The sequence below is a fragment of the Notamacropus eugenii genome, chromosome 4 (assembly GCF_028372415.1).
Source record: "Notamacropus eugenii isolate mMacEug1 chromosome 4, mMacEug1.pri_v2, whole genome shotgun sequence".
Lineage (NCBI taxonomy): Eukaryota > Metazoa > Chordata > Mammalia > Diprotodontia > Macropodidae > Notamacropus > Notamacropus eugenii.
In genome coordinates, this window is record NC_092875.1 from 73,682,408 (window position 1) to 73,708,573 (window position 26,166).

The 26,166-nt window shown below is 43.7% G+C and overlaps 2 protein-coding genes across 2 annotated transcripts in view; one reads left to right on the plus strand and one right to left on the minus strand.

The window, feature by feature from the left end:
• LOC140499919 (disintegrin and metalloproteinase domain-containing protein 10-like) overlaps positions 1-5,663 on the plus strand; it is a 58,332-nt gene extending 52,669 nt beyond the window's left edge. Inside the window, exon 16 of the mRNA XM_072601911.1 lies at positions 66-5,663. Within this exon, the coding sequence (XP_072458012.1) occupies positions 66-208 (143 nt within the window). The 3' untranslated portion in view covers positions 209-5,663. The remainder of the gene's footprint in view (positions 1-65) is intronic.
• Positions 5,664-16,746: 11,083 nt separating this feature from the next.
• MICOS13 (mitochondrial contact site and cristae organizing system subunit 13) lies at positions 16,747-22,242 on the minus strand. The gene is made up of 4 exons (XM_072601896.1): positions 21,926-22,242; positions 20,821-20,995; positions 20,323-20,374; positions 16,747-16,993 (listed from the first exon to the last, which is right to left on the minus strand). The coding sequence occupies exons 1-4, from the start codon at positions 21,952-21,954 to the stop codon at positions 16,899-16,901; spliced, it is 351 nt and encodes a 116-aa protein (XP_072457997.1). The 5' UTR covers positions 21,955-22,242; the 3' UTR covers positions 16,747-16,898.
• Between the last annotated feature and the right edge of the window lie 3,924 nt (positions 22,243-26,166).

The window sequence follows — 26,166 nt, forward strand, 5'->3', positions numbered from 1 at the left end:
CTCCCATACCCCCAAACTTCTGACCCATTATTCTATCCTTTTTTTCCTTTCCTGTCTCCTCTAAGGAATAGAAATGATGACCAGGGCCATGGAGTTGGATACACGACAACCCCACCTGACTGTGACCCATTGGGAATGGAGTGAATTCTACGTTGAGACGACTTGCCTGGAGGAGACAAGGATCAAGCAGATCACAATGAGCCAGTGAACCTTGTCTTGTCCCATGGTGCCTCCTAGCACTGTCTCATCAAGGAAGGAAACAAAAGTTTATCTGTAGCTATTAGAATCAAAGTAATATGGTGCAGTGGAGAAAAGTAGGCAGTTTGGGGGAGGGTGGTTACCTGAGTTCGAGCATCTTCTTTGTCACTTACTAGATCTGAGCTCCTAGCTGAATGGCTTAAATTCCTTAAGCCTCTGTTTCCTCACTTGTAAAATGAGGGTATTTGGACTCATTGATTTCTAAGGGTGTGTCCAGCTCTGGCATTTCCTGAAACTCTCTATGCATGTTTGAGGTCTGTTATTTCCCTTTGGCCTTCACCAAACTACTCCTTAATTCTAACAAGATGAGAAACCTGGGCTAGCAGGATGCAAGGATGGTAGTATTTCAGCACCCCCCCCCCCCCCCCCCCTTGGAATCACTCTTCCTTGAAGCCTTCACTGATTGTACAATTTTCACAGGATTTAGACAGTAAATAAACAGGGATTGAGCTAAGGGGCAGGGATATGAAAAGAGGCAAAAAACAGTCCTAGAGTTCACAATCTAAAGAGAATTCTAAATTTAGAGCTGAGAGGGCCCTTAGAACAGAGAATGACAGAACTAGAAGAAACATGGGATATCAGTGCTGGGAGGGTCCTTAGACCTAAGGGCTCAGACCCTAAGGGCTCAGAAGGCCCTTAGAATACAGAATGTCAGAACTGGAAGGGCCCTTAGAACACAGAATGTTAGACATAGGAGGTCCTTTAGAGACTATCCTCCTTCAATAATGATTTACCCAGTGCCTCAATAATCAGGAATAAACGGCAGAGACAGAATTCAGAGAAGATCTTGACTTTATAGCTAGGGCTCTGTCAATTACTCCATACTGCCAGATTATACTGTCTTGTCTCATCCTCATGTGTAGTGAGCATAAATCTTTTCCTTGAACTGGACTGAGCTCCCTTGGGGAAGGGACCAAATCTTTTACTATTTGGCTCTGTCTCCCAGGCCAGTGCTGAGCACACAGTAAATGTTCAATACAAACTTGGTGAAGTAAACTGGATGTGTCTAGGGCTATGTACAATTTGTGTTATGTGAGAGAAATCCCTCATTCAAATCCCAGAAGAGCCTTTTCCTCTAATCTTGGAAAGACAGCAGTGTCATGTAAGGTGCTATGAACAGGGAGCCAGGAGCCTTGGATCCTGAACTCCAGCTCTGCCTCTGATTCTGCCTGTGTGACTTTGACAAGTCACCCATTCTTCCTCTCTGGGCCTCAATTTTTCTCTGTATAAAATGAGGCGATTGAACCAGGTTTCTGAGGTCCCTTGCAGCTCTAACAATTTTGGACTATAATTTTCACTGGTCTAGGGAACTCAAGCTGACCAGCACTTGCTTTGCAATGGGACAGTGGGAGTGCCTTGTGACTTGCCCAGGGGTCAGTGGGGGAGACTTGAACCCAGGTCTTCTTGATTCTATGCCAAGTTCTCTGTTCACTAGTCCAATTTGCTTCTGTATAACGAACACATGTATATGTATATGAACATGAGCATTCATAATCAAGGCTGAGAAAAAGTTAACAGGTTCCTCTCAAAGGAACTTACAGATTTTGTTCTTTACAGTTTTTCCTTTTTTTAAAAAATTCAATTTAATTTATTTTCAGTTCCAGATTCTTTTCCTTCCCTATCCCCTTTCTTGCTCACTGAGAGGACAAGAAATATAAAACTCACTACAAAAACGAAGTCATGCAAAACAAATTTCTGTAGTAGCCATATTCTGAAAAAAATAATAAAAGAAAAAGAAAGGGGGAAAATGTTTCACTTTGCACTGTGAGTCCATCAGTTCTTGCTCCAGAGGTGGATAGAATTTTTCATCACAAGTCCTTTGGAACTGTGGTGGGTCGAGGGGTGGAGCCAAGATGGCGGAGCCAAGATGACGGAGCCAAGATGGCAGAGCCACGATGGCGGAGTGAGAGCAATGACTCACCTAAGCTCTTGGACAAACTTCTTCGGATACTTCTGAAAGGAGAATCTGACCAAATTTTGGAGGTGCGGAATCCAGTGGGAGACAGACTGCAGCAGATTTGGAGCCCAGGACAGACTGGAAGGTCCACGGGAAGGATCTGTTCTGCGGGGGTGAGCCCACAGCACACAGCACAGCGTGGCCAGCGCAGCAGAGTGGAAGGGCCCCGGGAAACCGAGAGCAGCAAGAGGAACCAGCAGAGCAGCACTGAAGGGAGGAGACCAGCTGAGCCAGTGAGAGCTGCTGAGTGCCAGATATCAGCGCAGCATCTCCTGAGACTTTCAGTCTGAAGATTAAACATCAGTACATCACCGACTTGAACTTCAGGAGCCAGGATGGCAGAGTGATCAGTAAATGCTCTCTCCTGCCCTCTTGATGACTGTGAAAGAACCATAAAATATTTCCCCAGAAAAATCCTGGATCAGTGGGAACAGCAGAAGGGGCCAATAGTCTCATAACACCTGAGGCAAGGGAAAATAGCTAAGGGGGATTCCTCCTACTGTGGCAAGGCAAACCGGAAGGACAGAGGACCCAGAGCAGAGAAAACTTGCACTAGGACCCAGGCAAGCCTCAGCGCCAGGAGAGGAGCCCCAGGAGAGGTGGGAACACACATGAGCATCTAGGCGTGCCTCAGCACTCCAGGGGAAATGGGAAGACAATAGGGCAGCTGGGACCACCATCCCCTGAGCTTGCCTTTGCCTCAGTTCAGCTGAGGAGATCTCCCGTGACCAGACCACCCCTCCCTCACACTTAACAAGCTAACCCCAGGGCTGATCTGGAAACACTAAACAAAAACCTGCTCTTAGCTTTTTCACACGTGAGCTCAACACAAAGTTCTGTAGCTTCTGACTGAAAGAACCAGAAGCCACAACACACAATCAACATCATGAATAAAAAAAGCAAAATAAGCATGAAAAAACCATAGAATCTTTCTATAGAGATAAGGACCAAAACACAAATACCAAAGAGGTTAGTGCTGAGACTGTACTTCCATCTGAAACTTCAGAAGGAACTATGAACTTCTTGCAAGCACAAGCAGCTCTCCTGGAACAGCTGAAGAAGGAAATAGAAGAAAAACTGGCCAATGATTTTAAAATTATAAAAAAAGAATCCACTGATGGAAAGGAAAATTGAACAAATGGAAAAGGAAGTTTAAAAATTAACTGGAGAAAATAACTCCCTAAAAGGAACAGTTGGTCAAATGGAAAAGGAAACACAAAACCTAACTGGGAAAATCAGTCAAATGGAAAAGGAAGTACAAAAATTAACTGGAGAAAATAGCTCCTTAACAGGAACTGTGGTGGGTCATTGTGTTGTTCAGAGTTGCTAAGTCTTTCTTTAAATCTTTATAGTTTTAGTTTCACTGGATAAATTCTTCTGGTTCTGTTAACTTCACTTTGCAGCAGTTCATACAAATTTTCCCGTTTTCTCCTTTATTTTCCACATTCCCTCCCACATTTGTCATTTTCTTTTTTTGTCATGTTAATCAGTCTAATGGGCATGAGGTGGTCCCTCAAAGGTGTTTGAATTTGCATTTTTCTTCCTAGTAATTACAGCATTTTCCTAGGTAGATAGAAAGATAGAGAACTTTGATTTCTTCCTCTAAAAACTGTCTGTTCCTTACTTTGACCATTTATCAATTAGGGGATGGCTCTTATTCTTATAAATTTATCTCAGTTCCCTTTATATCTGAAAAAAATGAGACCTTTATGAGAGAAATTGGTGCAAAGATTTTCCCCCAATTTCTTGATCTTCTTCTAGTTTTTGTTTGTGTAAAAACATGTTAATTTTATGTAACCAAAATCATCCATTTTACTTCCCATGAGCTTTTCTATGTCTTGTTTAGTCATGAACTTTTCCCCTATCCAGATATCTGACAAGTAATTTCTTACATGTTCATCTAATTTGTTTATACCACCCTTTATGTTTAAATCATCTATCCATTTTGAGCTTATCTTAGTATACAGTGTGAGATGTTGATCTGCACCTCATTTCTGCTAGACTCCTTTCCAACTTTCCCAGCCATTTTTGTCAAATAATGACTTCTTCCTCCAGTACCTGGGATCTTTTAGTTTATTAAATACTAGGTTACTGTGGTCATTTACTTCTATATTTTTGTTGTTCAGTCATGTCTGACTCTTCATGACCCCTTTGGGGTTTTCCTGGCAAAGCTACAGGAGTGGTCTGCCATTTTTCGCAGATGAGGAAACTGAGGCATTTGCCAAATGACTTGCCTAGGATCTCACAGTAAGGGTTTGAAGTCATATTTGCATTTAGGTCTTCCTGATTCCAGGACTGGTGTTTTTTCCACAGCACCACCTACCTGTCCTTTGCTTCCATATGATTGTATTCCTAATCTCTTCTATTGATCAACCGTTCTATTCCAAACTGTGATGATTACAGCTTTGTAGTATAATTTGAGATCTGGGACTCCTAGGCTCTCTTCACTTTTTTTTTTCATTGATTTACTGATTTCATTTTTGGAGGCAACTGGAGTTAAATGACTTGCACCGGGAACTACAACTAGTAAGTGTCTGAGGCTGTATTTGAACTTGGGTCCTCCTAACTTCAGGGATGGTGCTTTATCCACTGCTCCACCTAGCTGTCCTTTTTCCCTCTCCAAATAAATTTTTTCCCCTAGCTCTATAATGTAATTGTTTGGTAGTTTGATTGGTGTAGTACTGAGTGAGTAAATTAAATAGTATTGTCATTTTATTACATTAACTTGGCCTATGCATGAGCAATCAATATTTCTCCAATTGTTTAGATCTGTCTTTATTTGTGTAAAGTGTTTTATAACTGTATTTATATAGTTCCTGTTTGTCTTGGCAGATATACTCCCAAGTTTTTTATGCTGCTATTTTAAATGGAATCTCTCTATCTCTTCTTACTAGTTTTGGCAATATATAGAAATACTGATGATTTGTGTGGGTTTATTTTATGTCCTGCAACTTTGCTAAGTTGTTTTGATATTTAAAAATTGACACTCTGGTTCTCTAAGTAAACTATCATATCATTTGCAAAAAGTGATAGTTTTATTTTTTTCATTGCCTATGCTTATTCTTTTTCATGTCTTACTTCGATAGCTAGCATTTCTAGTACAACATTGAATAATGGTGATCTTTCCTAAAATTCCTGACCTTACTAGAAAGGCTTCTACTTTATCCCAATTACAGATAATGTTTGCTCTTGGTTTTATAGAAATACTACTTATCCTCATAAGAAAACCTCCATTTTTTCCTATGCTTTCTAGTATTTTTAACAGGAATAGGGATTGTAATTTGTCAAAAGCTTTTTCTGCATCTATTGATAAAATAATATGATTTTTTGTTGCTTTTGCAATTGATATAGTCAAACATGCATACAGTTTTCCTAATATTAAATCAGCTTTGTATTCCTAGTATAAATCTAGCTTGGTCATAAAGTATTATCATTGTGATATATTAAAATCTCCTTGACAGTATTCTATTTCAACTTTTTGCACCAATATTTATCAGGGACATTGGTCTATAGTTTTCTCTTTTTTTAAAGTTAATATTCATTTAAAAATTTTGAGTTCCAAACTCTTCTCCTCCCTGAAGCTCATCCCCCATTAATTGAGAATATGATACTTTACACATGCAAATTCATGCAAAACTTATTTCTATATTATGGTTTTCTTTTTCTGTTTTGGTCCTCCGAGGTTTAGGTATAAAGACCATATTTGTGCCAAAAAAGAAATTTAATAGGACTCCTTCTTTACTTTTTTTTTCAAACAATTTATGTAATATTAGAATTAATTTTCTTTAAACATTTGGTAGAATTCACTTGTAAATCCATCTCGTCCTGGGATTTTTTTTCCTTGGTGACCACATTTATGACATTCAATTTTCCCCCAGTTTTGAAGACTCATCCAATTTTTTAAAAATTTATTTATTTTTAGTTTTCAACATTCACTTCCACAAGATTTTGAGTTCCAAATTTTTTCCCCATCTCTCCTCTCCCACCCTAAGACAACATGCATTCTAATAACCCTTTCCCCCAATCTGCCCTCCCTTCTATCACCATCCCTCCCCCTCTTCTCATCCCCTTCCCCTTCTATTTTTCTGTAGGGCAAGATAGATTTTTATGTTCCATTGCCTGTATGTCTTATTTTCCAGTTGCATATAAAAACAAGTTTTAACATTTTTTTAAAACTTTGAGTTCCAAATTCTCTCCCTTCCTCCCTCCTGGACCCACCCTCATTGAGAAGATGAGCAATTTGATATAGGTTATACATGTGTAGGCATGCAAAACACTTCCATGATAGTCATGTTATTATATTTCCCTCCATCCTATCCCACCCCTCATTTATTCTCTCTTTTGATCCTGTCTTTCCTCAAAAGTGTTTGCTTCTGATTACTCTTCCCCCAATCTGCCCCCTTTTCTATTGTCCACCTCGCTTACTTATCTCCTTCCCCCCATTTTCCTGTAGGGTAAAACAGATTTCCATATCCAGTTGTGTTTATTTTATTACCTCTTTAAGCCAAATCCAATGAGAGTAAAGTTCACTCATTCCTCCTCACCTCCCCCCTCTTCCCCTCCACTGTAAAAACTTTTTCTTGTCTCTTTTATGTGAGATAATTTACCTCTCTCTTTCTCCCTCTCCCAGTACATTCCTCTCCCTCACCCCTTAATTTTATTTTTTAGATATGATCCCTTCGTATTCAACTCAGTCTGAGACCCTAAAGGGCCTGCGTAGGGGTGAGTTGAGACACAATTTGTTCTTTTGCTAGTTTTTTTAGTTACATGCCCAATTCACTGATCTCTTCTTTCTCTCTTTTATTCATGTAAGCATTTAGAGATATAAAACTTCCCCTAAGAACTGCTTTACTGCATCCCATAAGTTTTGGTATGTTGTCTCATTATTGTCTTTCTCTTGAATGAAGTTATTGATTGTTTCTGTGATTTGTTGTTGACCCACTCATTCTTTAGGATTAAATTATTTAGTTTCCAATTAATTTTTAGTCTTATCTTTCCATGCCCCTTTATTACATGTCATTTTTATTGCATGGTGATCTGAAAAGGATGCATTTAATAATTTTGCCTTTTTGCATTGGATTATGAGGTTTTATGCCCTAGTACATGGTCCATTTTTGTATAGGTGCCATGTACCACTGAGAAAAAGACATATTCCTTTCTATCCCCATTCAGTTTTCTCCAGAAGTCTACCATATCTAACGTTTCTAAAATTCTATTCATCTCCTTAAGTTCTTTCTTGTTTATTTTGTGGTTAGATTTATCTAGTTCAGAGAGGGGAAGGTTGAGGTCCCCCACTAGTATAGTTTTGTTATCTGCTTCTTTCTGTAAGTCCCTTAAGTTCTCCTCTAAGAATTTAAATGCTATACCACTTGGTGCATATATGTTTAGTAATAATAATACCTGATTATCTATGGCACCTTTTTTTTTTTTTTACCAGGATGTAGTTTCCTTCCTTATCTCTTTTAGTTAGATCTGTTTTCACTTTTGCTTTGTCTGAGATCAGGATTGTTTTTTGGGTTTTTTTGTCTATCAATTTCTCTTTTTTTAAAATTAATTTATTTAACTTTTAACATTCATTTTCACAAAACTTTGGGTTCCAAATTTTCTCCCCATTTGTCCCCTCCCCCACCCCAAAACACCGAGCATTCTAATTGCCCCTATCACCAATCTGCCCTCTCTTCTATCATCCCTCCCTTCCCTTGTCCCTATCTTCTCTTTTGTCCTGTAGGGCCAGACAACTTTGTATACCCCATTGCCTGTATTTCTTATTTCCTAGTAGCAAGAACGGTACTCAACAATTGTTCCTAAAACTTTGAGTTCCAACTTCTCTTCATCCCTCCCTCCCCACCCATTCCCTTTGGCAGGCAAGCAATTCAATGTCAGCCATATCTATGTAGTTTTGCAAATGACTTCCATAATAGTCATGTTGTGTAAGACTAACTATATTTCCCTCCATCCTATCCTGCCCCGCATTGCTTCTATTCTCTCTTTTGATCCTGTCCCTACCCAAGTGTTGACTTCAAATTGCTCCCTCCTCCCATTGCCCTCCCTTCCATCATCCCTCCCACCCTGCTTATCCCCTTCTCCCCCACTTTCCTGTATTGTAAGATAGGTTTTCATACCAAAATGAGGGTCCATTTTATTCCTTCCTTTAGTGGAATGTGATGAGAGTAAACTTCATGTTTTTCTCTCACCTCCCTTCTTTTTCCCTCCACTAAAAAGTCTTTTGCTTGCCTCTTTTATGAGAGATAATTTGCCCCATTCCATTTCTCCCTTTCTCCTCCCGATATATTTCCCTCTCACTGCTTAATTTCATTTTTTTAAGATATGATCCTATCCTATTCAATTCACTCTGTGCTCTCTCTCTCTCTGTGTGTGCGCATGTGTGTGTGTGTAATCCCACCCACTACCCAGATACTGAAAAGTTTCAAGAGTTACAAATATTGTCTTTCCATGTAGGATGTAAACAGTTCAACTTAAGTAAGTCCTTTATGACTTCTCTTTGCTGTTTACCTTCATTCTTGTGTTTGAAAGTCAAATTTTCTTTTCAGCTCTGGTCTTTTCATCAAGAATGCTTGAAAGTCCCCAATTTCATTGAAAGACCATTGTTTCTCCTGAAGTATTATACTCAGTTTTGCTGGGTAGGTGATTCTTGGTTTTAGTCCTAGTTTGTTTGACTTCTGGAATATCCTATTCCATGCCCTTTGATCCCTTAATGTAGAAGCTGCTAGATCTTGTGTTGTCCTGATTATATTTCCACAATACTTGAATTGTTTCTTTCTAGCTGCTTGCAATATTTTCTCCTTGACCTGGGAACTCTGGAATTTGGCCACAATGTTCCTAGGAGTTTCTCTTTTTGGATCTCTTTCAGGAGGTGATCTATGGATTCCTTGAATACTTATTTTGCCCTCTGGTTCTAGAATCTCAGGGCAGTTTTCCTTGATAATCTCATGAAAGATGATGTCTAGGCTCTTTTTTTGATCATGGCTTTCAGGTAGTCCCATAATTTTTAAATTGTCTCTCCTGGATCTATTTTCCAGGTCAGTTGTTTTTCCAATGAGATATTTCACATTATCTTCCATTTGTTCATTCTTTTGGGTTTGTTTTGTGATTTCTTGGTTTCTCATAAAGTCATTAGCCTCCATCTGTTCCATTCTAATTTTGAAAGAACTACTTTCTTCAGTGAGCTTTTGAACCTCCTTTTCCATTTGGTTAATTCTGCTTTTGAAAGCATTCTTCTCCTCATTGGCTTTTTGAACCTCTTTTGCCAATTGAGTTAGCCTATTTTTCAAGGTGTTATTTTCTTCAGCATTTTTTTGGGTCTCCTTTAGCAAGGTGTTGACCTGCTTTTCATGCTTGTCTTTCATCTCTCTCATTTCTCTTCCAAGTTTTTCCTCCACCTCTCTTACTTGATTTTCAAAATCCTTTTTGAGCTCTTCCATAGCCTGAGCCCATGGTATATTTATTTTGGATGTGTGGGATACAGAAGCCTTGACTTCTGTGTCTTTCCCTGATGGTAAGTATTGTTCTTCCTCATCTGAAAGGAAGGGAGGAATTATCTGTTCACCAAGCAAGTAACCTTCTATAGTTTCATTTTTTTTCCCCTTTTCTGGGCATTTTCCCAGCCAGTGACTTGACTTCTGAGTTTTCTTTCCACACCCACCACGTCTCCAGATCCACCCAGCCAGCACTTGGAGTCTGAGATTCAAATGCCGCTTCCCAACCTCAGGGCTTTGGGCGGGGGCAGGGCTGCTATTCAGTGTGAGATTAAGTTCAGGTGGTCAGGTGGGGGCAGGGCCGCCACTAGTGGCTCACTTCCCTCAGGGGGTTTATGTGGAGACCTTCAACAATGGATCCAGGCTCCTGCCTGCTTGGGGAGCCCCTGTCTGCCACAGCCCCGGCTGCTGCCTCCCGAGGGGGCCTGAATTATGGGGACACCCCACTCCCCTCTCGACCAGCCAAACAGACCCTCTCGCTGACCCTTGTCACCTGTGGGGTGAGGGACCTGTGTGGCAGCTGGAGATTCTGTCCCTGAAGCCTGCTGGGATCTGCTCCTCTTGGTTGCGCTGCCAAGGCAGGGCTGGGCTCTGCTCTGGGTCCGGTGAGCCACGGACCTTTGGTGTCTGTTTTCAGGGCTCTCTGGAACAGAAATCTCGTCTGCTCTGTTGTTCTGAAGCTTCTGCTGCTTCAGAATTTGTTGGGAGTTCTTCTTTACAGATATTTTATGGGCTGTGGGTTCGGAGCTAGCATATGTGTATCTTTCTACTCTGCCATCTTGGCTCCTCCCCTGAGATCAGGATTGTTAACATGCCCCCCCCCCCCCCGCCTTTTTTTACTTCAGCTGAAGCATAATATATTCTACTCCAGCCTTTTACCTTTACTCTCTGTGTATCTCCATACTTCAAATGTGTTTCTTGTAAAAACATATTGTAGGATTATGGTTCTTAATCCACTCTGCTATCTGCTTCTTTTTTATGGAAGAGTTCATCGCATTCACATTCACAGTTATGATAATTATTTGTCTTGCTCTCCATCCTATTCCCCTCCCCCACAGTTTATGCTTTTCTCTCTCCTTTTTCCTCTTTCTCTCCTCACTAGAGTTTTACTTTTGACCACCACCTCCTTCGGATTGCCCTCTCTTTTATTAGCCCTTTTTCTTCTCCTTTACCCTTACTACATCTTTCCTCCCTTCTATCCACCCCCTCTTTTTTCTTTCCCCTTTCCCTTCCTACTTCCTATAGGGTAAGTTAGATTTCTATACATAACTTATTATGTTATTTGCTCTTTGAACCAAATCTGATGACGGTAAGGTTCAAACAATGCTCATCTCCCTCCTTTCTTTTCCTTTGCTGTAATAGGTTTTCATGCCTTTTCATGTGATGTAATTTACCCTTGTCTGCTTCCTCCTTTCCTCTTCTCCTATTCAATCTCTTTTTACCACTTAATTAGATTTTTTTATCATTACATCAAAGTCAACTTATACCCACACCCTCTGTCTATGTATATCCCTTTTAAATGCCATAATAATGATACAGTTCTCAAGAGTTACAAGTGATATCTTCCTTGTAGGAATGTAAACAGTTTGCCCTTATTGAATAACATATTGCTTTTTTTCTTTCCTGTTTACCTTTTTATGCCTCTCTTGAGTATTGTACTTGAAGATCAAATTTTCTGTTGAGTTCTGGTCTTCTCATCAGAAAGGTCTGGAGGTCCCATATTTCATTGAATGTTCATTTCCTCCCCTGAAAGAGTATGCTCAATTTTGCTGGGTAGTTGATCCTTGGTTGTAATCCAAGCTTCTTTGCCTTATGGAATATTGTATTCCACACCCTCCAGTCTTTTAATATAGAAGCTGCAGCATCCTGAGTAATCCTGACTGTGGTTCTATGATATTTAAATTGCTTCTTTCTGACTGGTTTATAGTATTTTCTTTTGACCTGGTAATTTTGGAATTTGGCTATAACATTCCTTGGTATTTTCAATTTGGGATCTCTTTCAGGAGGTGATCAGTGGATTCTTTTGATGACTATTTTACCTTCTGGTTCTAGGACCTCAGGGCAGTTTTCCTGGATGATTTCCTGAAAGATGCTGTCCAGGTTCTTTTTTACATCATAGTTTCAGGTAGACCAATAATTTTTAAATTGTCTCTCCTAGATTTATGTTGTTTTACCAGTGAGATATTTTACGTTTTCTTCTATTTTTCCATTCTCTTGTTTCTTACTGATTCTTAACGTCTCATAGAGTCATTAGCTTCCACTTGTCCAATTCTAATTTTTAATGAATTACTTTCTTCTATTAGATTTCATATCATCTTTTCCATTTGGCCCATTTTACTTTTTAAGGAGTATTATTCAGTGAGTTTTTGTGCCTCCTTTTCCACTTGGTCAATTCTACTTTTGAAAGAGTTGTTTTCTTCAGTACTCTTTTTTTTTCCATCTGCCAATTGTATTTTTTAAGGACTTGTTTTCTACAGTTAATTTTTCTCCTTTTTCCAAGCTATTGACTCTCACCTCTCATTTCTTTGCCCATTTTTTCTATCTCTCTTATTTGACTTTTAAAATTCTTGAGCTCTTCCAAGAAGGCTTTTTGAACTTGAGACCAGTTCACATTCCCTTTTGAGGTTTCAGATGTAGGTATATTGACAATGTTGCCTTTTCTGAATTTGTGCCTTGATCTTCCCTGTCCCCATAGTAAGAATCTATGTTATTGGCTGTTTCTGGTTTTTACTCATGGTGTTTGCCTATTTTCTGGCTTTTAAAGTTGAGTTCTCTTGCTGGAGTGGAGTAGGCACTGACCCAAGCTTCTTGTGCTGGGATCCTTGGACCTGATCACTGGCTTTGTGTGCCCGGAGCCTCAGGTGCTTGCAGCTGCAGGCTATAGGGGCCTTGCAGCTTATCTGGTGCTGAACTGGGGTCAGCAACACTTGAACTCTCAAGATTGGGGTGAGGAGTCGTGCCCCTGGGGGATACCTGCTCACCCAGGCTTCTTCAAAGCACTTGAGTTTTTTGGCTGCTAGAGAATATCTTCCAGCCTGGAGATGTGCCTCCTGGAGTTGTGCTGAAGCACCAGCAGATTTGTTCACTGGAGAACATCAGCACATGTGGTGGTTTTCCAAGCTGGTGTCTACTGGTTCCCCCACCGGTGCTGAAGGACTTGGGGGTCCTGGTGTTGGCACTTGCCTGCTCTATCACCCCAGAGTTCAGGATCTTCCCCTAGTTTGCTGAGGTGGGGCTTGCTACTGGCTTGCTGGGATGCCTCCCGTTCTGTACTGTTCCCCCACCCTCAGAGCAAGAGGGTCCTTTCCTCTTAATACCCCAAGTTTCCTGGCCTATAAGACTGCTGCACCCCATCTTTCTGCTGGCTCAGCCGTTCCAGGGTTTTTCCTCGGACAACATTATCTGGGCTTTCAGAGGTCAATAAGGGAAGGTGACAGTGACTTACTTACTCCACCATCTTGGCTCCTGGAAGTTGAACTCATATGATTTTTCAAACAGTTTTTTTTTTTTACCTTTTAAAAACCTCTTCTTATAATTCTTATTGAGCTTGCACATTTTTCTTTGAGGTTTTGCTGGTAGATTATTGTCTTTGTATTTGACTCTTGAGCTTCCTTGAAACCACAGTAGGTTTTTATGGTCAGGTTCTATTTTTAGTTTTTTGGTTATTTTTCCAGCATAGTTGTTGACTTTAGACCTTATTTTAGTGTTGGGTTCTGTTTACCTCTAGCAATGGCTATTCTGAGTTTCTTTTATGCCCTTCTGCTGCTTTCACAGCTCAATCTGGAGACCTATAATTTTTCAGTGCTTGTAAAGGAGAATGATCTGGGAAGAGGCCTGTTCACTGCCCTCCTTGTCTGTGCTTCACAAATTCCTGACTGAATATGGGTCTGTTGGCTTATGTGTGGTTGAGTTTCCCACACATTGGTCTAGACTCTTTCACAGTTAGCTTGCTGGAAGATTCTTCAGGTTCAGTGACTGAACTCCCAATTTCTTGAATTTGATCTTCTGCTGTGATTTATTCTACTGCAGGCATATGTGTCGAACTGAAGATTAGAACTGAGTTCCTCTTCATTCCTGGGCTCAGGGACACACAGTTAGGGTTCTGGAATCTGCTCCTTGCTCTTTCCCTGCAGACTGCTCCTCTCTGCCCTGGGACTGTGCCCAGAACTGGGTAGTGGGGAATAGAGCTGCCACATGACACTTGTGTCTGTTCTCTGTGCTACTCGAGAGATCCCCTGGGATTCCTAAGGCTCAATCCTCTGCCCCTAAGTGCTGGGTACCTCTCTGCCAATGCTGCTGACTACACCCCACCTAGCTGCCAATTCTGCCCACTCCCACATTGTGCTCCTGGCCAGCCTCCACCTCTCCACAGCCACTGTCTGTTTGCAGACCTCTCTAGCTTCCTAAGCTTCCATGGGCTGAAAAAATGACCCATTGTGACTTTTCCTTAGCATTCCTCATCAGAATTCAGCCTGATGCTCTCTATAGGTCATTGTGGAGGAGGTTGTGAAGGAGTTAAGGCAAAACTGCTACATCTCACATCATCTTGACTAAGGTTGGGGAACCTGCATCCTCAAGACCTCTAGGTCCTTGGGTGCAACCTTTTGACTGAGTCCAAGTTTTACAGAACAAATACTTTTATTAAGGAGATTTGTTCAGTGAAGTTTGGAATCAAAGGGTCACATTAGAGAGCCACATGTGGGCTCAGGTTCCTCACCCCTGATTCTTGACTCTGTCCCCTCTAAAAATTTCCATGAAAGGCACAGCCACCATTCCTCAGGGTTGTTGAAGAGGGGTACTTACTTCTGATGGACTTGGACCAGAGGCCCTTCAACTGTGAGATTCTCTCATCTTGTAAATCAGCACCCCTGGGATTACCAGGGATTCCCGATTGACCTGGGCAAACCCTCTATAAGCTTGATAATTCACAAGCTAAGCTCCAGGACCTCTTTCTGAAGTGCAGCAGACCATCCCAAGCCAAGGGGACTTTTCCTGGCTTGAATCCTTAATAGAAACCTAGAAGTGAACCTCTTGATGGTATATATAGTCACACACTCAGGCTGAGTAACCTGAAAGAATCTGGTGTGCATATGTTAAGAGGGGAGCTGGGGTAGGAAGGGATGAGGAGAACCATGGAACCCCTCCCCATGTGGAGGTCTGAGGGCCCAATGATCCAGCAGTCTTTGAATGGCACTAGTCAGTCAGTACTTGAAATGAACTGGGTCTCCTGCTCTGTTGGCCTGAAATCACTGCACTTTTCCCCAGGGAGGTCTCAGCTCACTCCTCCTCAGGCCTTTTCGGTCTCATCATTACCTCTATTCGCCAGGGCTCCTCTCTAGGGCCTGACTGAAGGCTGCAGAGTTAGATTTCCCAAGTGGAGGGCAAACCTCTCTCCTAAAACCTTCCCTGGTAACATTCCTCAAACTCAACTCAATCTCACATTAATTCCATAGACTCCAAGAGATTCCTGGGGTGTATACACTATGTATAATAGGGACCTCTTCCACAGCCTCAGCTTGTAGCATTTATTAGTCTCAGCCTAAGCCAGATGAACTAAGAGCCTATTGATCTCTGACTGCCTTGTGGCTTCCCAGCTGGTCAGCAAAGGGAAGGGAGGGACAGATTTTTTTCTTTCACGTAGTGTTTTGTCTCTAGGATTCATTTAAAAATAATGGTAATGATGACTTATACAGGGATTTAAAGGTTGCCAAGCTCTTTACACACAAACAGTTGTAGTTGATACAACAGAGGAAGTTGGGGACTACTCATAGTAATGTGCCCATTTTACAAATGGGTTAAAGTGACTTGCCCAGGGCCACATAGCTAGTGTCAGAGACAGGATTTGAACATAAGTCTTTGCTGACTCACATGGCCACTACTAGTTCCACAATTTACCCCATGCTTGTGTACTAGGCACCAACATCTGTCTCATCCCCTTATTCTAGACTGTGAGTTCCATGAGCACAAGAACTGTAAGGCAGAGGGGTCAAACTGGCAGCCAAGGAAACGCCTGAGCAGGCCTGAGCCAACTCTAAGTGGGAAAAGCTTAACAAAATAAACAGACAACATAGGTAACACTGATTTATGGTTTTCTAAGTGCAGGGGCAGGCAGCCCGCAGGGCTTTTTCTGTTGACTGTGATGTCACTGGCATTTCACAGAGCAGCACAGTCCTGGACTCGGAGTCAGGAGAGACCCAGGTTTGGATCCCAGCCATGACACTCATTCGCTATGCGCATCTATGACCTGATTTCCTGACAATAACACAGGAATATGTCTCATGCAGTTGCGATGAACACACTTTACTACAATTTAGTAACTGCCATTTGTACAGGGCTTTAAAATTCAAGAAGCACTTTAGTAAGGAACAGAAGACACAACAATAAGGACACTTCTCTGGGGAGTGACAGAACAAAAGGGGAGCAGACAGACCACCTGGGCGCCATGCTGCTATCAAGAGAACACTGAGCCCTAGGGGGATATCTCCAGCACTGGGGCCCAGCTCACTGGAGGCCTCAGGGAGGGGCAAGGAGCTGAGCAGGGTCCACTAAAGTATCCAAGGGTTTAAGTGAAATGGTTCTGGGAGAGGCCCCCCTCCCCCTGACCCTGGGTTCTTCCGGTGACCCAAGGCTGGTGAGAGGGCCTGTGATTCACTTGTGAAGTGAGGGGGCTGGACTGGATTAGAGAAGTCTGTGCTCTGTAACCAAGCAGCAAGGAAGGCAAGGGCACCAACTCTTTCCACTCAATCTGTTGTGGTGGGCAGCACCAGAGCCGTGGGGGCAGTGGTTCTGTGGAGGTCCTTCTGGCTGGTGGCCAGTGCCCAAGGTCTGTCCTGATACTTGTAGGTGTAGAACCAACTGACCACTGGCCAGGATTTCCAGGGGACTTAAATCACTGCTATCACCTTTGCCCAAGTTCCACCAAGTTGGGGCACCCAGGAAGAAAAACATGTGCAGGCACAAAAGAGATATCTGGCTTCTGATGTTCTATAGGCCTCCCATCCCAACCATCAGGGACCTCACCAACCACACACAGGGTGAGGAAAGAGCGTTGTAAAGTCCTTTATTTGGGCAGGGCCTGGTCACAAGTTGCCCTCAGAAGCACAAACTCATTCCCCAGTTTTGGGGTCCTGAAAGCTTGGCCCTCTTCATCACCCCCACCCTGACAATGTGCCCAAGGGGCTGGAGCTTCACTTCTGGCCCCTCACATAGTTCCAGGCCTCACGACTGTATGCCTGGATCGTCGAGGGGGCTGTGGACAGCGAACACATCAAGCTGTTGATGCCTGCAGAGGAGGAAGCATTTGGTTAACCCTAAATATTCCACTGAACACCAGCCCCACCCATAGTAAGGAGGTCAGAAATGCCTCTAGTGAGGTTTCCAGCCCTGCCTCCAATGGGGAGAACGAGAGCTCTCCCCCCAACCCTAGCCCCTTCATCTGCCCTCCTGGCTCTGTTCAATAACATGTCTGAGGATTTCCCCAAGAATCTCCCCATTTACACCTCTCAGAAACTACTGGCTTCAAGGTAGAGTCATTGAGCCAGGACCTCAGGATCATTCAGTGCATCCCTAAATTTGACACTAGTGAAAACTAAGCCTAGAAAAGGGAAGGGACCTGCGCAAGGTCACTCTTCAATCAGTGGCTAAATGGGTGGGTATCTCTTCCATTTAGAGTGGGCCCTTCCTCAGTCTCAGTACGGTGGGATTTGGGGAACAAGGCTACATTCCCACTCTGCAGCAGAGGTAGGAAATAAGTGACTGCTGGATTAGAACCTGAAGACCTGGGTTCAAAGACCAGTGCCAGCACTTATTAGCTATGTTACACTCCCCTGCCCAGAAAGGGGCTTCTCTCTGCCTTAATTTCTTCATCTGTAAAATGGGAATCTTTGTCCTGGCTACCTCCCAGGGCACCACAGAAATGAGAGTCATTACCTCCCACGCCCACAGCTTTTATATTTTTGCTCCTTTCCTTGTGTGGGAAAGAGCTGTACAGAGTGCAGCACTCAGGCTCCTCCTCAGCTCCCATCTCCACCCCTCTGGCTTCCTCCACTCACTGTCATTTGGGCCTTTGAGTACTCCTCCAAGCACAGGTGGGTGCTCTCAAGTGCCCTTTGCTTAGGAACCCCAAGCTCTTCAGAGGGAGTGAATCAGAGGAGCTAAAGCTGGAAAGGCCTCCACACATCACCCAGTGCCATCTCCCCATTTTAGAGATCACTAAACTGAGGCCTGGAGAGGTGAAGTCACAGAACTGAGATTCAAACCCAGGTCTCTGGACTCCAAATCATCAGTCTTCCTTGTAGGGCAGAAGAATCTTTGGTCTCAAGGGGAATCCTACCCAGAATGATCACTCCACAAGTACTTCCATGCACCTCATCTAAAGTCTTAGTACCACCATGGCTGGGTCACCCTGTCCCTGTCCCATCTCCTCTGCCCAAAGAGAATGCCACAGAACAGTTCACATCAGGTCTTCATTGAAACAGCAGCCCCGTGAGGCAGGAACCCTGACTGTCCCCATTTTACTGATGCAGAAAGGAGGCTCAGAGAGGGTAAACAAGGTCTATGGCCATATTATCTAGTAAATGATGGATCTATGATTCAAACCCAAGCCTCTTGAATCCCAAACCAGCTTCTTCCCACTATCCACACACCACCTGTCCTTCTGCCCTACTTGTTTCTCTGGATGAGGGAGGTTTGGCAACAGGCTTTTTGGTCCCCTAATTTCTTGACCAACTGAGCCTTTGGCTTCTCTTGCCTAACATAAAATGCAACAAAACCTCATTAATTCAAATCCGTAGCAAATGAGACAAGTCTGGTGTTTGTCCTCACACTAGTGATGAAAAAGAAAGCCTGAACTAATTAAGACAATTATAAGGGGAATGTTCAACCTACCTTTTCAACTGTAGACATGCCATTTACACAAAATAACTGCTGTTAATTATAAATTATCCTTGCACATTTATTAAATCAGGTATCCTCTAAACATCCTTACCAGGCAATACCTGATGAGGCCAAATGGAATTACTGTGTTTGCTTGAAAATTAGTCATTTTAGTAATCACTGATTTCAGTAAAACAAGAAAATTAGTAATTCGCCCACACATGGGCTCTCAGAAGTAGAAGGAACATTGGACAGCACATAGTCCTGGAATTCCTGGCTGATCAGGAATTCCCTCTGCAACAAATGATTATCTGGCCTTTGCTCAGGGACCTCCAGTGATGGGAAGGGAATTCATTACTCCTGGAGGCTGCCTGTCTTACTCTGAACCAGCTGCTAGTGTTATCACGTTTTTCTTTATGCTGAGCCAAAATTGGCCTTTGCAACTGCCATTCATTCCTTCTGGGGCTGCTCTCTAGGGTTGAGAGGTTTAGTCCCCATTTACCCACAATGGCCTGTCAAATACTTAAAGATTGTTGTTTTCCCTCCCCAAATTTTCTTTTTTCCAGGCTAGCTGTGCCCAGTTCCTTCAACTGATTTTCCTAGCAGCCAGATTTTTTTCAAAACTTTCTGTAATTCAGATCTCTTCCTTCCCCCTTCCCACCAACCTGGTGTCAATTAGTTAGGCCCCGAGGGCATCAGATAAGAGCTTCTATTTCCTTTAGTTCCCTTCAGCCTCTAAAATAAGGTGTAATCTCCGTGTGGCATGTGAAGCCTTCACAATCAGCTTCCAACGCCTCTTTTCAGGCTTACTATCCATAAGCCGCCTTCACACACTCAGCATTCCAGCCAAACTCACCTTCTTGCTATTCCTCAAACCCAGAATCCCATCTCTCACCTCTGTGCCTTTGCTTAAGCTGTCCTTGACCCCTGAGCTGCCAGCCCTTTCCCCTCCACCTCTTTGGGTCCCTGGCTCCCTTCCAAGCTCAGCTCAAGAGCCAGCTCCAGAGGCCTTTCCTAATTCCTTCTCCCTCTCCCCCAGTGATCGTCCACTAACTTTGTATGCTTTGTATACGTATGTCTTATGGGTGCTGTTTCCCCTGACAGAACATAAACTTCTTTTCAGAGCAAGGACTGCTTCATCTTGTCTCTGTATCCCCAATGCCCAACATATAGTAGACACTTAATAAATGCTTGTCACTTGGCCCGTGTTTGACTCCACAACCGACACTTAATAAATAGTCACAACGACTTTCCTCACTGAGGCCCATTCTACAGAATACAGAATTCCAGGTTAACGGTCAGGACTCTGTTGAGTCAACCAGCCAAACAGCAAGCATTTGCCAGTGACATACAAGGGAATTTTGAGTAAGTCCCTTCCCCTTCTGGGCCTCATGTTCCCAATCTATAAAATGAGGTGGCACTGGACTAAATGATCTCTGAGGTTCCTTCTGGCTCTGACATGCTACAAGTGTGGGTGTTTGGAGAGTGGCTCAAATGCCCCCTACTCTGTGTGAGGAGCCCACCCCTCAGGGTTAGTCCCATGGCTAGTCATCTGTCCCTCTGCCCTCTGATCCTGCCAATGCAGGGAGCTCCTGGGGTGGAGGGATGGGGAAGAGGCCAAAGGTGGGGGGCTAGGCCTGGTGGTCCAGAGAGCAGGGAAGTGTCTGGACAGCAGCATTCCTCCTCAGCAGAAGGGCTACTGCTGCAGACTCTGCGTAATAGAGCCCATGGTCCTACCTGAGTTCCAGTAGTCTCGAAGGTTAATGTTGAAATATGGAGTGGGTGGGAGCTGAAAAAAGAGGAAAAGGAGCATCAATCACCTGCTCCAACATCAGATGCCCACCTCCCTGCTCTGCTGGGGAGGACAGTGGGGGGCCTACAGGATGCAACAAAACAGGGCTCAAAGTCAGAGGCTTGCTCTGAGCCTGGATCCAGGACTTCATCAGATAACCAAAATGAGCCCGAAACCTGGCCCAGTCAGAGCTGGAGTCACAAAATGAATGCCTTCAATCACCAAGGGCTTCATGAAGGTCAGGTGAGAGTGCCCAGGTAGTTCAGACCAGCCTGTCCTCACCCTGCCCCCCCACCCCATCCCACTGACCAGAAATGTTATTACTTTGTCCCAGGAAGGGCAGACACTTTCCCTTTTCCTAAAAGCTCATCTCCTCTGCCTTCTGCCCATGAAGTTCTGGACCAATCTCCACCCCTAACCTTCCCCCCCACCCCTCGTGGTACCTCCAACCGGAATCCCATGTGCTTCGAAAGTAAGTCAGAGTAATGGGTGAAGGCGCCTGGGATGGCCTGCTGCGCCCTCCGCAGGGCAGCCTGACCCTGGTGACTGGACCCCAGCAGCCCCTGATCGTAAACGAAGTACACGGACCCACCGGCCAAGCCGGCCTTAATGAAAAACCTGGGGGAATGGCGAGAGAAGAAACGCTTGGTGGGATGCTCACAACACCGAGACTCTAACCTAGATCCCTGTATCAGTTTACCGCAGATTCCTCCTGTGGCCCAGGGGCCGGGTCCTAACGCCAGGCCTCAGTTTCCCCATGTGAAAACCAAGCAAACCAGGGGGCTGGTCAGACCTTCCAGCTCCTTTCCGCCCGGGCCTGGCAGGGGCGGCATCACTTTGGGTTTCTTCTCTGCCCGCCCCTCACCCCCATGGCCGTCCTCTCCCTTCAGGCTCGCGGAGGACAAGCGGCTCCTGCCCTCCCCCAGAGGGGCTGGAGTCTAATTCCGGCAGTGCCCATTGCGGCTCCCTGCGGGGCAGAGACCCGGAATCTGGGGGGAAGGGGGAAGACGAGGGGAGCGTCCGGTCCGGGTCGTCACTTCCAGAGCTTTACGGACCGCAGAGCACTTTACGCAAGCTCATTTAGCCGTCTCGGGTCGTCTTTCTTTTTACGATCAACACCTAAGCGCTGACTGGCGCTTCTCCAGCCCCGGACCGGACTCCAGCCCAGCGGGCACGAGGCCCCCCGGGTCCCGCGGCAGGGCTTTCAGGCGGGCGATGCCGTCTCGCACCCAGCCCCGACCGCGGCCGGGGCTCCCAGCACCCCCATGCTACAGCTGACTGGCGAACACGGCGACGTGCCCGGGGCACAGGCCCACGCTGGCCTCCGCACCAGGGCGACGAGGCTCGGGGGAAGGACCCACTTCTCCGGGGTCTCGCCCTTCCTCCCGCCCCCAGCCCCGGCTGTCACTAGGCCTACAACGGTCCTCCCGGCCCGGCCCTGCCCGGCCCTGCGTCCAGGCTCCGGCCCAGCTCCTGGGCGATGGAGGTGGGGTACCCCCTCCCTCTCCCCCGCCCCGCGTGACTCGAGAAACGGGCGCGCGCGCTCACCCGAACACGGGCCACAGGCGGACAGCCATGGTCGCCGAGCTTCGCTGCTCTGCGGCCACGCAAGGACACAGAGCTCCGCCCGCCAGCGACCAGGTCCCCGCTGCGCCCGGGGCGGGCCCGGGACGAGAGCGCGCGAGCTCAGGCCCCTGGGAGCCGGGGGGCGGGCCCGACTGCGGCCTCTGGGAGCTGTAGTCCTCGACACAGGGAGCCCCGCTAGGGCGTCTGGGAGTTGTAGTCTTTCTGGCCTTTTCTTCCCTTCTGCTTGGGCTTCTGCTGCTAAAGGAAGGTCCCGGTGGAGTAGTCCTAGTGTGCGCTGCAGAGCTGCGGGGGGCCACGGCGGCGACACTGCCTCAGATGTTGGCTAGCCGCGTGACTTTAACCTAGTTCAGTCAGACACTTTCCTCCTCCAGAAAACAGGGATGAAGCCTTCCCAATACTATGGGGGTGAAGCAAAGATGCCCATTGTCACCTCTGTTATTTAACATTTGTCAACCTGAAAGTTTGGTTGAAGGAGGGCAAAGAGGCAGGTGGTATGTCGGTCCACATTGTTTATTCCCTTAAACCTAGCTGAAGCTAGCTTCACCTGTGCCAACAAGGAGCCAGAGCTGGAGTTCTGACTGTCCCGTACAAGAATGACCAGGCTGAAAGAAGTTTTAGAGCAATCCCAACTCAGCATGTCTGTGTGACTCAAATTTATGACCTCCATATAAGTTTAACCATGTTATGAGAAAGGAATTTTCTGAATTGAATAGGTGGTAAATACCATCAGATAAGAGAGCTGACAAAGTTTCATTTGCAATTATGATCCTGGATATCTGTGTTTTCTCTACCATTAAGATGCCATAAGCAGTATATGTCCACAAAATATTAGGATACAGGAGAAGTCTCATTATTCAAGATAGTGTCTCAGATTGAGGGTCTCATCCTTAAAAAGAGGAAAGAATGCTCTTAAGTCAACTCCATCTGACCTTGTTGACATAGAAGAAGTATTCTCTGAGGTCCAAAAGTGATATTAAATGATTATCATACTAGATAGAAATGCTAACTATAGCAATAAGAAAAGAAAAAGGAACTGAAGGAATTAGAATAGGCAATGAGGAAACAAAACTATCCCTCTTTGCAGATGATATGATGGCATGCATAGAAAATCAACTAAATAAACTATTTGAAATTATTAACAACCTTAAGCAAAGTTGCAGGATACAAAATAAATCCACATAAATCATCAGCATTTCTATTATATTACACACAAAGTTCAGCATCAAGAGATAGAAAGAGAAATTCCATTTAAAATAGCTGTGGACAATATAAAATACTTGGGTGTCTACCTGCCAGGATAAACCCAGGAATTATATGAACACAACTATAAAACACTTTTCACACACATAAAGTCAGATCTAAACAATTGGAAAAATATTAATTGCTCATGAGTAGGCTGAGCTAATATAAAAAAATGACAATTCTAAATAAATTTATTTATTCAGCGCCATGGCAATCAAACTATCAAAAATTATTTCATAGAACTAGAAAAAAATAATAAAATTCATCTGGGAAAGCATAAGCTCAAAAATATCAAGGGAATCAATAAAATAATATCAATAAAATAAAATATTTTTTTGTAAAAAAAAGTCTAGCTGTACCAGATCTCAAAATGTATTGCAAAGCAATAATTATCAAAACAATCTGGTATGAATCAGTGGAATAAATTAGATAGAAATTACATTATAATAACTGACCATAGTAATCTAATATATGATAAACCCAAAGATCCAAACTTTTGAAACAAAAATTCATTATTTGACAAAAACTGCTAGGAAAGGGGGGTGGAGTCAAGATAGCAGAGTAGAAGGATATACCTCCTTTAGCTCTCCCCTCATAGCCCATAAAATATCTGTAAAAAATTACTCTAAATGAATTCTAGAGCAGCAGAAGCCACAAAATGACAGAGTGAAACAGATTTCCAGCCCAAGATAGCCTGGAAAGCCTTCAGGAAAGGTCTATTGCACTGGGTGGAGCAGAGCGCAGCCCAGCCTGGGGCATGCAGCAGAGCCTGGATAGGACTGGAAAAAGCTTCAGGGAGCAGAATCATGGGTAGCAGTTGAGGTTCCCAGATTTCTTAACCTACAAATGCCAAAGACAGGTTCAAAGGTCAGTAAGGAAGCTCTTTCACCTGGGTGAGAGGGGAACATGGTCCTGCTCCAGCCCCAGCCCCAGGGCAACAACAGCATCCACTTTTGGAACCCTAGACCTAAAGATCCTGAAGGAATCGAGCAGCTGATCTGAATCTCAGCCCTGAGTGGCGGTCCTGGGGTGAGGTAGAGTACTAATGAGGTGGAGCTGGTGGTGGCTGTGGAGAGAAAATGCTACTCACAGTTCCAGGGCAGAAAAGAGTGCTTGTGGTTGCTCACAGACCAGAGTGCATGCCAGGATAGGAGTAAACTTCTCTCCCTTGATTGTGCTACCTTGGAGGAACTGAGAACATACAGGTCCTTAGAATATACCCTCCACTTGACAAAGGACTCAAAAGTGAAGTACCTGCTGGGAAAAAGCCCAAAAAAGGGAAAAAAATAAGACTATAGAAGATTACTTTCTTGGTGAAAAGGTATTTTCTTCCATCCTTTTGGATGAGGAAGAACAACGCATACCATCAGAGGAAGACATAAAAGTCAAGGTGTCTATATTCAAAATCTCCCACCAAAATATGCAATGATCTCAGGCCATGAAAGAGCTCAAAAAGAATTTTGAAAATCAAGTAAGAGAGGTGGAGGAAAAATTGTGAAGAGAAATGATAGTGATGCAAGAAAATCGTGAAGAGTGAGTCAACATCTTGGTAAAGGAGACCCAAAAAAAATACTGAAGAAAATAACACCTTTAAAAATAGACTAACCCAAAGGGCAAAAAGAGGTCCTAAAAGCCAGTGAGGAGAAGAATGATTTAAAAAGCAGAACTGGCCAAATGGAAAAGGAGGTTCAAAAGCTCACTGAAGAAAATAGTTCTTTAAAAATTAGAATGCAGCAGATGGAAGGTAATGACTTTATGAGAAACCAAGAAATTATAAAGCAAAACCAGAAGAATGAAAAAATAGAAGACAATGTAAAATATCTCACTGGAAAAACAACTGACCTGGAAAACAGATCCAGAAGAGATAATTGAAAAATTATTGGTCTACCTGAAAATCATGATCAAAAAAAGAGCTGAGGCATCATCTTCCAAGAAATTATCAAGGAAAACTGTCCCAATATTCTAGAACCAGAGGGTAAAATAGAAATGGAAAGAATTCACCAATCAGCTCCTGAAAGACATCTCAAAAGGAAAACTCCAAGGAATATTGGAGCCAAATTCCAGAGTTCCCAGGTCAAGGAGAAAATATTATAAGCTGCCAGAAAGAAACAATTCAAGTACTGTAGAAATACAATCAGGATAACACAAGATTTAGCAGCTTCTACACTAAGGGATTGAAGGGCTTGGAATATGATATTCCAGAGATCAAAAGAGATAAGATTAAAACCAAGAATCACCTACCTAGCAAAACTGAGTATAATACTTCAGGAGAAAAAATGGAATTTCAATGAAATGGGAGACTTCCAAGCATTCTTGTTGAAAAGACCAGAGCTGAATAGAAAATTTGATTTTCCAATACAAGAATCAAAAGAAACATGAAAAGGTAAACAGGAAAGAGAAGCCTTAAGGAACTCCTTAAAGTTGAAGTGTTTACATTCCTACATGGAAAGATGTTATTTGTAACTCATGAGACCTTTCTCTGTATTAGGGTAGTTAGAGGGAATATATGTATGTAGGTGTGTATGGGTATGTATGGATGTGTATATTATATATGTATATGGGTGTATGTATGGGTGTATGTACGTATGTACATGGGTGTATGTATGTATGTGTGTATATATGTGTATGTATATCTAGACAGAGGGCACGGGTTGAGCTTAATGTGAAGGAAGAATACATAAAAAAATAAAATTTACTGTTGAATGGAATGTACTGGGAGTAGGAGAAAGGAAGAGGTAGAATGCAGTGAATCATCTCACATGGAAAAGGGAAGAAGGAACTTTTACAATGGAGGGGAAGAGGGGGAGATGAAAGGAAATAAGTGAGCCTTGCTCTCATGGGATTTGGCTTAAGGAGGAATAACACACATTCAACTGGATATGGAAATCTATTTTACCCTGCAGAAAGACAAGGGCAAAGGGGATAGGAGAGGGAAGATAATAGAAGGGACAGCAAATTGG